Genomic DNA, 16,304 nt, shown 5'->3' with positions numbered 1-16,304 from the left:
GAAGGGTACATGAAAAAAATAAGCATTTATACACGTTAGTGATGGTTATTCTCTCCCTTACTCGTGTATAGCTAATGTTTAATAAAACACAACCGAAGGGATCGATGACTTTACCATTGGACCCACTCACCCGAGAATGTCCCCTTGCTGAGACACTCTTTTATCCGATTGGCCTTCCTGACGTGAAACGCTTTCGTAATCTCCTGGTTCATGAAGGCTTCCTTGTTCATGATGTTTTCCACCATCATCCTCAAGTCAAACATCTCCAGAACCTCTGCAATCTGAGCCAGGCCCACCAGGTCCTTTTCCTTCTCATCCAGTTGTCCCGTGTACAGAAACTGGAGCAGGGTCCGGAAAGGGCCTGGCTGGACGGAGGAGTCCATCCTGACCACGGTGATGGGGCCCACCCGCTTGGAAACGGGATTGACTTGCATCTCCTTGTGCATGCCGACGAACCCCTTGCTCCAGCCTGACAAACTCTGCGTCTCCGGAATCGAGCTCTCGGCTTCCAGCCCCTGACCCTCCTGCTGGGACAGGTTCTGGCTCGAGGACTTCCACTGATTGCTCTGAGGGGTCCTGGGGGGGCCTTCCTCCCGCTCCTCGTCTGGGTCAAGGCTCCATGCCCACCCCTGGAAATCCCTGCTCTGCTTCTCTTTCTCACCAGCTCCTTCACTCCCATTTGGGGTTTCTTCACATTCCATTAAAAAAAGATCATAAAATTTGGAAGAGGAGGTAGCGAGGTAAATTCGATGTGCAAAGATGTGCTCCTGGTCCTGAAGGATGAACAGGACGTCGGCACACAGAGGATTGTCCAGTAAACAGGCAGCTTCGCTTGTCCCTGTGGAGGGACATTCTGGAACTTTGATGACCGGTGGAGGGGCTTTTGGAGGTAGGAATGGTGCCTGAAGTAAAGGTTTCTGAACTTTCTTTAGGTGGGATTTCCAGAACTGCAGGTGTCTTCGAGAAATCAGCGCGGCTCGGATTGCATTGTCGAACACGTCCTTGATGCCGAACTGGTCAAAGACGCTTGTCTCATAGTACGGTATGCCGAGTTCCTTCGCAACCTCTCGGCCTTTCTCTGGGGGCAGAATATCCCCTCTCTTTATGGGCCTGGAATGGAAGATGTAAAAAGTTATCATCAGCCTCATTTTAGGAAAAAAATGGTAACAAGTGCCTATCAAAGCACCTAATAGAACTGCACCTTGAAAGTCCTATGTAGGCTTTTTTTTTTTTTTAAGATTTTATTTATTTATTTGAGAGAGAGTGCGCGAGAGAGAGCATGAGCAGGGCGAGGCAGAGGGAGAAGCAGACTCCCCACTGAGCAGGGAGCCAGATGTGGGGCTCCATCCCAGGACCCCGAGATCATGACCCAAGCCGAAGGCAGACGTGTAACCAACTGAGCCACCGAGGCGCCCTCCTATGCGGGCTTTTAATAAGGCTCTTGAAAAATCTATCAACCTCAAGTCTTCCAAATCTAAAGGACTTAAGCCTGCAGGGGAAAAAAATGCTTCCAGTAGTAACTATGTTAACTGAAGTATCAGCCATTTACTAGCGATATGATCCTGGACAGGTTACTTAAACTCTCTAAGCCTCAGTTTCCCCATCCGTAAAACAGGAATAATAATAATAATAATAATAATAATAATAATAATAATAAATACCTACATTTTTAAGGACTCCTGAGAAGCTGAAATAAGAAAATATGCTTAGTATGGCACCTAGCCCACAGTAAGCATCTGACAAATATCAGCCGTTACCACGATCCCCACCATCCCCACTATCATCTTCGTCACTGGCACCTTAGCTTACATTCTGCTTTATAACCTTACAATGAATCCATATACTTCTTCTCATTTGAGCATCACAAAAACCCTACAGGTGTGATTTTCATCCACCTTCTGAAGAAACCGAGGCAGGGAGTTTAAAGGGTTTGCCTCAGGTCACATTCGCAAGTTGCCCAGAGATCTCTGCCAAGCAATTAGAGTCTAGAACCCCGTAGTTCCAGACTGGTTAAGTGGTCCACATCCAATAGCCCATTAAGTCCCTTCCATCACGTCTGTCTAACAGCTTCTCTTCTCTTCCACGTCTGCAGTCACACCCTCATCCTCTTTTGCTCGGACTAGTGCATTAGCCTCTTGCCTGTCTGTCTTCAGACTCTCCACGTTTTAGCCCACAGTGCTCACTGCTGCAGGAAAAATCCTTACATAACACAAGCATGACTTGCAGCTGTAATTCTTTTTCAAGATTTCCCCTGGTTCCACAAAGCCCATGGAACAAAGGCTATGCTCTTTAGGCTGGCACACAAGGCCCGTTACAATGTAATCAAACCCAGGGAGGCCAAACGTTTGGAAGTGGTATAAGCATTATAGTGCCATGACTATGGCATAACACGGTAAAAGACAGATTCTGGAATACAGGCGAGATGTCATTTGTTGTTCTACTCTTCACAAACACACTCTTGATTCTGAGATATTATGTTAGGAATGGATCTTCCTAAATAAATACTTGGCTTTCAAAACCAAAGGTAAGTTGTGTGACAGGTGCTGGTCTTAGGAGAAATACAAGACTGGTTAGAAATTGGATATGAAGATCTGGATGGAATGCAAAGAAAATGGCAGGGTGTTGCAAAGGTGGAAGCGGGGGTGCAGGAAGAAGGCTTAACTTCAAGGTTGGCTCCTCTGGGCAGTTTGTGCTCCTGGTTCCTGGGACTGACTTGAAAATCACTAACTGGTGACACTCTTCAAGACTTAGCTCAGATACCACCTCCTTCCTGAAATCTCAGAGCTGCTCTACAGAAAGGATTGTCCCCTCTGCGTCCTCTAGCACCCGTAACACTCTTCCAGTCCTCCACATGTCTGTGGTTAGGAGGCCTCATTATCTTAGCCTATTCTTTCCCACAGAAAGTTCTGGATGCCAGGGGCAGTCTCACCGTGAGTTCCCTTCCCCCATGTGGCTTCTAATATGCAATGCCTAGTCCACGCATTTAATAGAAGGACTGTGAACACTCAACATGAAACGTTTTCAGAAAATTTCCCCGAAATGCACCAAGACCATCAGAAACGGTCTAAAGAAAGCACCATTTGCTTTTGCTGTGAGAGTATAAAAAGCTGTCTATATAAAATTTTTGTAATTAGCCTATTAGGCAAACACCAAAGGAAGGTATCAATATCAACATTTTTGGGAAACTTATGCTCTTCAGCAAAAAATGTCATAAAACATAAAATATATGCAAAATTATTTTTTATGAAGGGATTATGGAGGAGGCACTGGTTTTTAAAAACTCTTCTTTCCCTCTAAAACTGGTATTCCACATTTTGTACAGAGTCAAACAAATCCTTCTTCAGGTTTTTTAAACTTGTGACACTTTAAAAACATAACTACTAGAGACATTTAAAAAAACAGTGTTGCTGTTTCGCAACTATAGGTCCATATGATTTTTAAAAACTAGCCACTGCCGTTTTGGGAATGAAATATTCTCAGAGGTTGGACTGAGGAAAATGAGAAGACTAAAAACACTCGGATGTGTGTATTTGTATGAACCCTATATTCCTGGGGCCAGGAACTGTGACTATCACTCTGAAGGTCCATAACTTTATTATAATAGTCATAATTTCATGAATGACATTATCATGAGTAGCCAATATTTTGTTTAACGTTTTACAAATTTCAAGGCACTTTTATTCACACCATGTCCCAGGTGGAGGATTCACTTCCAGCACTGGCCAAAACCACTGTACAAAAATGGGTTCCTTACTTACAAAGGGAGGGTGCGCCTGAGAAGGGTCAGGATTAACAAGCTAACTTAAAGTACGTGGCTGATTAATGGGGTCCCAGAACCACTGAGGAGCGCAACCCTAGGCTACAGGGACATCTGTTACCTCTAAATTTTAATTTAGCCAGCATCGCAGAATACCAAGTTCCTTGGCTTACCTCGCTAAAGGGCGTCTGGCTCGATTAACAGCTTCAAGATCAGCATAGCGGAGATCCAGCTGGCAGCCAACGAGAACAACAGGTGTGCGAGGGCAAAAGTGCTTGATTTCTTGATACCACATGGTTTTCACATGATTTAGGGAATTGGGGTTAGCGATCGAAAAACAGAGGACCACGACGTCCGACCTAAAAGGAAATCACAGAAGAAACTGCATTGCCTTATCACTTGTTTTCTTTTATCATTAGGGTTCCACCCCTCCTCCCTCCCCCACCCATCTAAGGCCATATCATGTCACAATAAACAAAACAAAACAAAACAAAACAAAACAAAACCACAGATATTAAAATACATCTCGGAGTCATGCAAACAGCCTGAGAAGCCCCCACATTCCAGTACCAACACAGCCTGAGTTTACTTTCATATCGCACGGCGGAACGCCTATGTGTCAAAGTTTCTGATGATGTTACTTTACAATACAGATGACTGTCCAAACTCGACTCAGTCCTCGAGCCACAACATGCGGAACTATTTCTGTTCATCACAAGAAATAGTTTCAAGATAAAATAAAACAACGAAAACTACCTTTTACCAGTTTAAACGTAAAGGCGATGATGACTCAACCCAATGAGATAAAGCAAACAGTTTAAACATGACTGAAAACGTAACAGGTATTTGCTGTCCACGGTCAGCAAATACACAAGGATTTCTGCCCTTCTTCCCACTTCAGCACACATGTAGAGAGCACAACCACTTATTTGTTTCTGAAAAGAAAATGTCCCGAATTTGCAGGGATTTTGACTCTTTACTAGGTCTATGGCAAGAAGGTCGTATTTAACAGAAAGCCAGCAAGAGTTAGGTTGATGACTAATAAGAGAATGTCGGAAGTGGATTTCTCAAAGGTTATATATGACACACAGCAGGTAAGTGGGGAAAGAAAAAAAGTACTTTATAGTCAATTTTGACACAAGGATCTTCTATTTTTATATAATAACTTACCATTCTAGAAGCCAAAGAACCGTTTTTACAAAACAGTTGTTCAATTATGGTGTTTGACAGCTGCTAAAAGGTATCTTTAATAAGAATTATAAACCAATCATTCTAGGTTAAAATATGCTGAATGGTGACTTTGAAAACATGGAGGCAGAAGAATATAAAGAATAGGAAAAATTATGCCCAAGGATTCAAGACTATCTTGCAGCTAAATTCAGAAATAAACTCTTACAATTTTATTAGATGTTAATTTATTGCCTTTATTGTTTATGTAATGAGAAGAATCAAGACGATGGATCAAAACACCTTCTTTTTAAATCATTAATGAGCTTTCCCCCCTACATATCAATGAAGACAAACAAATATATCCAGGCAACCATAAAATTTCTAAAAATAATCATTTGCAATGTAGAAAACTGCAGGGTGCTTACATTAAATGTAATTCACAAGTTGAATCTTTAAATTTATATCCCAGAAAAACTGCAGCAGACCAGAGCAAATAGAGGGGAAAATCCTGAGATTAAAATATTTACAAATTATAAAGGAGGACCTAGGACTCAAAGTAGATGAATGTATTAATCTGCATGGTTAGGATGTCCTTGAAATAGATATTATCAGAGATTCGTAGACACTGGAAAATATATTATGTGTAAAAATATGCATAAATATATAAATGAAAGGGAAGCGTGTCTTGTCTTCGGGATTCTGATTTAGTTAGTGGAATATTCTGTGCACAGCCTAGTTCTAATCAGCATAAATAACCGTATCCAGGAAAGCCAAGAACGCTTTGAATTTTACATTTTTTAGGAGCTGAGTTTTCTATTATTCATAATCCTATTTATATAGGATATCTGATGCAGCTCCGCTCTAAGCTTCATCCCGATCATAAAACAAAGCCACCATGCATTTTGGCACAGTGAGACTAACATGGCAATCTGTGAGGTTCAATATTATAGAGAAAGAATTGAGGAAATGTATCCAGCACCTAAATGTGGAATAGTATGTATATGCATAAAATTGTTCTAATTGGTGCCCATTTCCATATTGAAGCACATGGCTATAAAGGAAATATTCTCAGAGCTTAATTTATATGACAGACATGTAGCTAAATGTCAATTCTGTTATCTAATTTTATGATACAACATGTGAGGTTTTGAAATCAGAGCTGGCTCGGTTGCCAAGGTTACCGTGATAACACTCAAGCCACTGAACACATACTAGTTACTATTCAGTTGACCTGTAAACAAGTACAGACAGGACCTTGGGGGTTGGAAAAAATGGAATCTCTTGATGATAGTAGCATAATGCCATCACACAATACAGGTCCGGAGGGCCCAACCTCTAATTGTGTCGCATCAATATCTCAATGCCGGAAATGCTGTTGGAAAGCTAGAAAAATAATTCAATGTTCTGTAGATATTTTGCCTCAAAAGGATGACAGTTAAAGAGAAGAGGTTGTATTGTGAGCAATGCTACCTCTGAAGCTAGCATAACTTATTGAATCAAAATTCTATTTGTGTTCTTGGAATCAAGTTATTCTTTTTTCCTTTTAGTAATGCACATTTAGGGGCTTTGAGACTGCATCTCCATTGTTTTACACTGAAAACAGTTAAAAAATAAGATCTTATTGTACCTACCAACTTGCTTCAGTGTCTTTGGTTTAACCATTGTGGATCTAAATACAAATGCGAGTGAAGGAAACATTATATACAAATTATGGAGAATCCCATCCTTCAGGCCTGCCCTAATAATGTAGTACCCCAATCCTGATTTTAACCAAAAGGTTGGGAATCAGTGGACGTGGTGATGGATGATGCTACAGAAAGATGCAGTTTTGACACATTCCTCCTCAGCCCAATATTCTTTTCTAACCCCTAACTCTTCACACAGCAGGATCCCCTGCAATCTAAACACCTATACAATCAAGTAGCTATTTTGAGAATGCCATGTATTCCCTCTAGATGGTGAGCCGCTTTTCTATCTAGTCGAGGAAGGCACGAGACCTGCTTCCAAGAATATCTCCCACTTTAGGCAGAATTCCAAGGAACTAGAGATATTAAATAACTTTTAATCAAAACATTCATTCCTGTGTGGAGACTGTTCAGTGTGACACAAGCTCGTGTTTAAAAATGCCAGGCCTATGAGAGAGAAAAAGAAAAAGGCAGGTTTTCTAGCATTTTCCACTTATGTGGCTCTGTTACATTTTTTTACTTGGAAGGGTTGAGCTTAAAAATAATTGGGAGGGGGAGGTGTGATGAGGACATTCTCACATACTATGTAGCAGGGTTAGCCTAGAAATGACCTCAGGGTTCCTATTTCAGCTGTAAAAAGAATCTGATAGGGTTTAAATGGCGTCCAACAGCTATTTGGAGTAGAAAGCACAAGAATTTGAGAATGCAGACGCAAAAGCAGAGAGTAGACAAAACTCTAAACTCCAGAACCTGAATATTGAGAAGGGGTAGGAAAAGGTTTAGATTTTTTTTTTTGATCCAGCTAAGTGGCTTCTTTAAAGAAAGCCAGGATTACAAAGGATTTAAGAGTGCAGGGTCTCAGTGGCTTACCTATGGAATGTTTATTTTGGGGAGAAAAATGTAATTTCTTTTCCCTAAGGGGAAGATATTAATGTAAGAGTTTCGCTAGGGGACTAACACATCAAATAATGCCCATGGAGTAATGTTTTGATTAGTTAAGTAAAAAAGAATCCAAAGTAAGTCTGTGTGTTGAAACAATTGCGAAGCCCACTTCACAGAAGGCTGGGGGCGTGGGGATCAGAGAGAGCCCAACTCATCCAAAACTGCTTGAGCTGATAAAGCCAACCTCAGCTGTATCGGTTTTTCTTCAGATATTAAACAAACAAGACAGCATGTTTTTTCAGTTATCTTTCAAGGAGCCACGGGCCAAAGATAGCATGTAAAAAATTGGCAAAGGTATTTGGGTAACATAAGGAGTGTGTGCAAAGTTGGGACCAATCCTTGTTGATGGATGAAAGAAAAAAAATCTGAAAACAGTGCATCTTACCCACGTATCTCGGCTCAAGCTAGACTTGAAACAGCAAAGGCCATACAAGTTCCCCAGGCCTGTCTTTATAATGTCTACCGTGAAATTATAGCAAACGTGGCTGCAAAAGTTCAGAGAAGCAACCAGAAGGTAAATTGCTTTTCCAATGAGAAATACCAAATTCATTCTCTGAAGAAGTGGTTGAAAAATGGTAGACAATCACTACTACACTGTGTTTTTAAGAATGGATTTCCCAAGTTCCTTCCTATCACAGAAGTCCTCTTACCTTCTTGGTTTATTTTGCCTCTCTTATCCCATCCACCCGGCCACTGCTGTCCCGCTAAGCAGCTGCTGGGGGCCTTGCGTTTTCTTATCTGCTTAAGTGAAGAAAAAATAACTAAATGATCTTTTATCTAAGAGCCTAACTTTAGGCAAATCTGATGGGCCATTGTGCAGGCTCGTGGGTTCCAGCTGGTCCTCGAGATAGCTGTGAGCTGTGGCCCTTCACCCACGGGCCAATTCTGGTCTTGTTTCTTGCTGCTGCACACTTGGTGACAAACAGTAAACCAACAGTTCTATTTACCTGAGTTTCACTTGGAAGTATCTCCCTGTGAACATACCCTTGAAAGCCTTCTGTTCTATGGTAGGACCCTACCTCTTTACACGTCAGTACTGCCTACCATTTCCTTTTTTAGTAGAGACTCCTATATCCTTCATCTTGGTAGAGATCATGATTACATTTTAATGGGCTTCTTTCCTTTGTCAGTGTACTCAGGTCCCCTTCTGGCCAAGATTCAAGTAGGAATCCCTGACCTCCCCCTTTGGGACTTCAAGTTTCTTTCTCCCCCTATAACCTAAGCAGGTTCTTTACAGAAACATTTTCGAAACCATTCATGTCAACAACACACCTTTCATGCATATAGTCTGACAGCGCTATGCAAACAGATCAAAACAGCACGAAACAGCTGGGAGCATGGCAGAGAACGGGAACGTGTCACACGTGGCTTTGGGAAGTTTTAGTAGGGAAGCAGCCCGGTGTGTATGAGATGCAGAGGAGTTGTCAGTGATCGGTGAACATAACCATCGGGAGATGAATGGCTCTGTAAGCTCATACTCATGGAAGATGGAGAGGTGTGTAGGGGAGCGCCTGGCGGGGGATCTGGGGAGAGCAGGGCAGTACCATGCAGTGCCCCGGCTGTGAGCAGAGAAATCAAGTCAATACTTTACCAAGAGCAGTGAGGCTTCTTAAGTACAGATGTTATGTGGGGAAAATTGTCAAAACACCCTGCAATATATTCAGATTTGGGAGTGATTAGCATGCGTGACTATTTCTTCCAAGCCCATAACTGCATGTTTAGTAGGAAGCAACATTTTAAATCAGTCTTCCCCCACCCTCCAAAACTGAGGCCAAAGCAATGCACGCTGTTAAGTGCAGGAAAGCCATATCAACATCCCACCAACGGCACCAAGCCCTGAGACAGATAAAACTTGAGTCTTAATAATAGCTGGTTCTTTGATCATGATACAAATATCAGGGGGGACACTGGTCCTGCCATAGAAGGTTCTGGGTTATCATCCAATAGAAACTGGCTGTTTTTCATTCAACATCCCATTTTCTCTACTTGGCAATCTATGCTTCCTGTAGTATATTCTTTTTTTTTTTTTTTTAAATATTTTATTTATTTATTTGACAGATAGAGACAGCCAGCGAGAGAGGGAACACAAGCAGGGGGAGTGGGAGAGGAAGACGCAGGCTCATAGCGGAAGAGCCTGATGTGGGGCTCGATCCCATAAGGCTGGGATCACGCCCTGAGCTGAACGCAGACGCTTAACCGCTGTGCCACCCAGGCGCCCCTCCTGTAGTATATTCTTACATCACATACAATCATCAGAGAAAGTTGAATGCATGTGAAATTAGGTGAAGCACAAGTAATCTATTAGAAGAAACAGTTTAAGCAATCTTATTTAACTCCTGGTCAACGAAATCAGGAAGCATTGACATAAAGAAGGCTTGCTTAATAGGAGGAGGTAAAATAGTGGTAATAAATTCCCTCCCAATACCACCTCTCATTGTCATTCCTCTTTGGCTTTCCCTGAAGCTAAACGACCAAGGAACTTCCTTCCTGTACTGTTCACTTTTTCTCCTGAAAGCAAGACTAGCTGTGGCTAGAAGCAAGCTTCTGTGTCAGCCTGAATGCCAGATGGGAGGTCTCTGGGATTAACCTCCCTGACTCTTTTGAAACAAATGTAATTAGCGAGATCATTCCATCACAATAGGAAAGGGAGTTTACCCAGACCTCACAGCAATCCTCCTTGAATCAATAAAGGTACAAGGACTTGTCAAGTCACTTACGCAGTAGCAATAAGCAATCATTCAATCATTTCCTCCAGCAATATTAACTGATAACATACTATGTATCAGGTACTCTGCTGGACATTGAGGTTACAGCAATTAGTTAAAGACACAAATCACCGTCCTTGTGCTTATCTTCATGCTCATATCCTAGTGGAGAACAGAGACAATAAGCAAGAAGAATATGTAAACTATGTGGTGTGTTAGGTAGTGACAAGTGCCAAATAGGAAATATAGCAGGGAAGGGGGGCAGAAATATTAGGGAGCAGAAGATGCTTTTGGAATGAGGTGACCAGGGAGGGCCTCACTGAGCAGATGACATTTCAGTCAAGACCTGAGGGAAGTAAGGGAGCTAACATGCTGCTATGTAGGGGGAGAACACTGGAAAAGGAAACAGCTAGTGCAAAGGCCCTGAGGCAGGATGTTTCCCTTAGGGAGTGGGGGGAAAAAAAGTAGGAGCTGAACTCAGGGAGGCAATGCTTGGACTGAGGTAGGGAGGGCTCTTACTTTGAACGAACTGGTGACCATTAGGGGTTTCTGAGCAGAATGACACGATATAATTTATGTTTCAACAGAATTGCCCCATTGCTATAATGAGAACTGACTAAATGGTGGTGGGGGTGGGGAGGGGATGTCAGGGTTGTTAAAGGCAGAAGGATGGGACTAGTGAAAAGGTAACAATCCCGAGAGATGATATGACTTTGGCCTGGGAGCAGTGTAGGTGGTGAGAAGTGGCAGCATTCCATATATATGAGGGGTGGGATGGGGAGAGGTGTCAGCAGGGTTTGCTCATGGACCAAGTGTGGGATCTGACCAAGAGGAATCAAGAATGATGCCAGAGTACTTGCCTTGAGAAATTCTGTCTTCCCTCTTCCTGGTATTGACATCTGTAGTTCAGCATTTCTAACACTGAATCGTAACTACTTACATCGCGGTCTTCCCCGCTGTACCCAAAGTTTCATCTTCAGGGGGTTTATCCCATTCCTATTAGTTCCACACAATTGTTTGTGACATTCCATGTTTAGAAACAATACCCCGGTGACTGTTTATCTTATAATAAAAAGGCCTTATAGATACCGAAGGATAAAAGACATAGGTGCAAATGTGTCTACAGTCCTAAAGTCTAAAAGAAATGAGTTTAGGCCTAAAATAAGTCAGTTAAGGAATACAGTAGGGTTTTGATGAAGAGTGAAAGCAGTCTGTGAGCTATTATATTTCTTCAGACAATTACTGCTGAAAGACAGCCATACACTATCTCTGGTATACAGCAGAGATTAACCAGTTAATATATATATTTTAATTATTGGAATTTATCTAAAAACCCATTTACTACATCTAATAGGATACTTTCATAACACCAAGATAATAATGGATTAATGATCTCTTCATGGAATTGGATTATCTCCAGAAGCAAAGGAAGTGTAAAGAAATAGGCAGGTTACTTTCCGTAAGTAACACAGAATTAAGGCTGAAGGGAGCACCCTCCATTTCACAGACCATCTTGTTTTTTATATTTTAAAGATTTTATTTAGTCATTTGAGAGAGAGAGAGAGAGCAAGCAAGCACAAGCAGGGGGAGGGGCAAAGGGAGAAGCAGACTCCCCGCTGAGCTGGGAGCCCGACATGGGGCTCAATCACAGGACTCCAGGATCATGACCTGAGCCAAAGGCAGACGCTTAACCGACTGAGCCACCCAGGTGCCCTGAGCATCTGTTTTTTAAAAAACATAGCAAAAACTTAAAAAAAAAAAATCAAATCAGTAAAATAGATAGCCAAGGTGATAAGTTGAAAAGACAATTTGCTAATTTGCTTTATCTTTCTGTAATTCAGCACTTTGTCCTTCTGACTATATTCTCTAGGCTGGGGGCACAGGAGTTCCAGGGAGAGAAAAAAGTGGTGGAATGATTTTGGACACCTAATGAATGGCCCACATTAAAAGTTACTGATAGGATTGTTGATAAGATGCGCTAAGAAAATTATCTGTGAAAATGTCCTGTGAACTTTACAGTACCAATTATTGTCAGACAAACATGATTATGGGTTCCAAAGTAACCAAGGATATACCTCGTATGTTACAGCTAGTAAGAATGGCAGAACATTCTCATCAAGAGAGGTTTTCTTTTTGGCTTCCCAGCCCGCGTCCCTTATTGAAACGTTACTGCTGAAAGCTAGTGATAGAATTATCCCCTGAAGACACTGCAGAATTACTCAACAGTCTCTTTCTTCTTACCACTTAATTTAAAAGGGAAAACTGTATGGGCTGAAGTATATTTCTTTATCAGAATGTTCCAGTATAGAAACACCACAAACTGATAAAAAGTCGACACACTTAGCTATTATTTGACCCAACTTGTCAAGCTTACAGTTACTAAGTAGTAATGGAAAAAAGGTAAAAAGAAGACAGAATGCAAGACATTAATCTACTGAACAATGCATATGTCCCTTACTCTCTTTGCCCAGCTTGGTGGCCTCATCTGTCATGTTTCTGTGGCACCTTGTGGGGCCATCAATGCTTTTCTGGGCTGGACCAATAAGGACCGTCTTTCCTAGCCATGTGAGCAGTGTTTGGGCCGCAGCCAGCATCCTTCCAGGTTCTGGAACATGAGTGACCCCAGCCATCAATCAAGCCCTGTTGCTCTCTCATTTGGCACTGCTGTTTCCCAAGGACAAATTCATCCTGGGGACAGGGCTTGGTTGGACAAAGAAATCCCAGCTTTCTGATGTTCTGCCTTCTGGTCACCATACAAGATGCACCAGTGCAGAGCAGAAAGGACAGTGTGGGACAGCAGAAAGGACAGTGTGGTACAGAGCACGCACGGCACATTTTCTGTGTGCCAGATGATGGCATTACTAGGCTTGAGTGTTCTGGTGCAGAATCTATACATTTCCACCACATTTAAGTGTTTGAATCATTTGTATTCATTTAGTCTAATGCATTTTTGTTTATTTGTTTTGGATAAGCACGAAGCAGTAATAATCCACCTTCAATTTTTCTACTAAATGCCCTCATCTTTGGACAAACGGATTTAAAGTAAGTAAATAAATATATGTATTGAAAAAATGATTCTTACAAGGATCTTGGAAATGACACTCAGAAAGGAAACAACCTACAATTGGAAAATTGTTAGTATTAATACAAGTAATTTTCTGTTTAATAATACTCATTCAGGGGCACCTGGGTGGCTCAGTGGGTTGAGCACCTGCCTTCGACTCAGGTCATGATCCCAGAGTCCTGGGATCGAGCCCCACGTTGGCCCCCTGCTCAGCAGGGAGTCTGCTTCTCTGGCTCCCTCCCCACCTCGTTGGTGCTAGCTCTCTCTCTCGTGCTCTCTCAGATGAATAAGTAAAATATTTTTAAAAGAAGAATATTCATACAAATAAGGCTTTATGAAAAGAATTTATAAATCTAAAAATTTGGGAGGGAAAGGTGGTTTTGGGGATGTGGTGCAGTGTCCCTCCCTCCTTTTTCTCCTGGCCGCAAAGCCCATCTTTTCATTTGCTAATTGATTAAGGAGAGGTTAGGCACCAGAGTTTTCCATCCCTATCACCCTCACCTTGGTACATGATTTGTGATTCTTACTATAAAAAAGTGCAAATATAAAATTCAGCCTAGTGAAACAGTTTGGAGTTTGTTACAGTGATGTTTCCTTGTAAATGCCTTAGAAGATCCTGCCATGTATAAGATTGATTGACAGATTCATGCACTCATTCAACTAACATTTATTAAGCTCCTCCTATATGCCAGACCCCTGGCATTGGAGACATAGAGTAAACAGACAAAATTTCTGTCCTAGGTACTAGAAATAATAGCATAAAGGCACAGAAGAAGATGATGAAGGAGCCAATTTTCAAACAGTGTCATCATGGTTATGATAAGAGATTTGCCACGGTGTCCTGTGGAACGTAAAGGAGAGACATTTCACCTGGATTCTAAAGGTGACAGGGAGGGGGAGAGAGTATGGAGGGGACTTGTGGGAGTTTGTGACCCTAGTCCTAAATTCTTAGAATAGTTGCGGTAATTAACTAGGTAAAGAATAGGTGGGCTGGGGTGTGATTTCTAGGTGGATGTAATGTAGGTTTGTGGGCCTACCAGCTACAGAGAACACAGGACTGCAAATATTGTTCTGTCTGGAGCAAGACAGGAGGCTGGACAGGCAGGCTGGGACTCAGTCCAGAGAAACAAAGCGGGGTGGAGTTCACACCCGACGGGCAGCGACCTAACCCTGAGGAAGGACACTCCTCGCCCACCTCTGCACTCAATCCTCAGCAGGGTGACTGAGTACGGAAAGGACGAGGTCATTTGTGTACTCCCACAGGTTATCACTGCACTCCGCAGTTCCAGAAGGAACCAACTACAAAAGCCCACATTGTTACTATTTGAGGGAGAAACAGAGAAACAGGAAACTTTCAGGGAACATGGAGTCCTCTGTTCAGCTATCAGAGGGTACCTGGTCCAGTGTATCTTCTTAGAAAAAGATACAAACACAACCACAGCCAAAGACACAGGCCCCTTAGTCAGACTGATCCACACAGCTGAGGGCTTATCTCTGGGAAAAGGGAGTCAGCATGATTTGGGGAAAATTTGATAGTGTTCCATCACTGAACTTTGGGATTCTAGAACCATCCCATTACTCACAGTCATCTATTCAGGATCTGGTCCCATTTCCCCCCCTAAGTTCACACAAATGACTTGTATTTTCAATGTGAATTAACTTTAAGTTCTAGAAATAATTAAAACATATATTGTCTATCCTGCACATTTCCTCACATTTCATAGATTACTTTGACTATCCATAAAGATATTTTTATTTAAAAAATTATTCGAGGGGCGCCTGGGTGGCACAGCGGTTAAGTGTCTGCCTTAGGCTCAGGGAGTGATCCCAGCGTTCTGGGATCCAGCCCCTCATCAGGCTCCTCCACTATGAGCCTGCTTCTTCCTCTCCCATTCCCCCTGCTTGTGTTCCGTCTCTTGCTGGCTGTCTCTATCTCTGTCAAATAAATAAATAAAATCTTTAAAAAAAAATTATTCGAGATGCAATTTAAATACAATAAACTTTGCAGTCTTAAAGGATTCAGTCTGATTAGTTATGACATTCATATGCACCCAATACTATCATCCCAATCAATTAACAAACATGTCCATCACCTCCAAAGTTTCCCTGTGTCGCTTTGTAATCCATCCCTCCCCCTCCCTCTTCTTTCCCAGGCAACCAGTGATCTACTTCCTGTCACCGTGGATTGCATTTTCCAGAATGTTACAGAAATGGAATCACACAGTATGTGCTCCTCTCCCTGGTTTCCTTCACTCTGTCTCTAATGTTTAAGAGATTCCTCCCCTTTGGCTGAAGTTCAGTAAAGAGCATGATAATCACGATGATTCCACGGCAGTGTGCAACAAAGCATGGCTTGAGGACCACCTGCTTTATAATCATCCAGGGACCAGCTAAAATTTGCTGATTTACCTCTCCCTAGAACTCTGACATCGGAACAACCAGCACCGGCGGACTTACTCAAACTTACAGTTTAGTCCAACCTCTTGCGGAACAACTATGCTTGTTCCTTGGTCCAGCTAGCTATTCTTGCAAGTCTACTTGTTTCTTTTTTCTTTTCAATTTTTTTTTTTTTTTACAGTAGTGGGTGTGGAGCCCAACATAGGGCTTGAACTCACTACCCCAAGATCAAGACCTGAGCTGAGATCAATAGTCAGATGCTTTTCCGACTGAGACACCCAGGCACCCCCTTTCTCCTATTTTCTATAACCTGGGCAAATCTTAGTTCTTTAGGCCACAGCAGTACACAGGAGTAAATATCTTTAGGACAGAGATTGTGATAATTTTCCTAGATCCTTTTGTGCTTACATTCAGAAGTGTGGTTTAGGTTACTTTTCCATATAGTATGCACATGGTGAACCTTCCTCCTCTTGCTGCTTTGCCAGAGCTGCTCAGATGCCAAATGCAATGAGGTGCCAAAAAACCCTGTAATCCAGATGCCTACTTTATTAAAAAAAAAAAAATCAATAAGAAAAAAAAAAGAA

The 16,304-nt window shown here is 42.0% G+C and overlaps 1 protein-coding gene across 33 annotated transcripts in view; it reads right to left on the bottom strand.

The window, feature by feature from the left end:
- RHOBTB1 (Rho related BTB domain containing 1) overlaps positions 1-16,304 on the bottom strand; it is a 117,020-nt gene that overhangs the window by 15,649 nt on the left and 85,067 nt on the right. For 32 of the 33 annotated variants that reach the window (XM_057308243.1, XM_048218735.2, XM_057308237.1 and 29 more), the window contains 2 exons: positions 3,931-4,116; positions 131-1,110 (listed from right to left, as the gene is read on the bottom strand). In XM_057308243.1, coding sequence (XP_057164226.1) covers positions 131-1,110; positions 3,931-4,116 — 1,166 coding nt within the window. Of the gene's footprint in view, positions 1-130; positions 1,111-3,930; positions 4,140-16,304 lie in introns of all 33 variants that reach the window. The other variant, XM_057308251.1, reaches the window with a different exon arrangement.

The sequence above is a fragment of the Ursus arctos genome, unplaced genomic scaffold (genome assembly GCF_023065955.2).
Source record: "Ursus arctos isolate Adak ecotype North America unplaced genomic scaffold, UrsArc2.0 scaffold_7, whole genome shotgun sequence".
NCBI classification, from domain to species: domain Eukaryota; kingdom Metazoa; phylum Chordata; class Mammalia; order Carnivora; family Ursidae; genus Ursus; species Ursus arctos.
The sequence above is the reverse complement of the archived record's forward strand: the minus strand, read 5'-3'. Positions and strand labels throughout refer to the sequence as shown.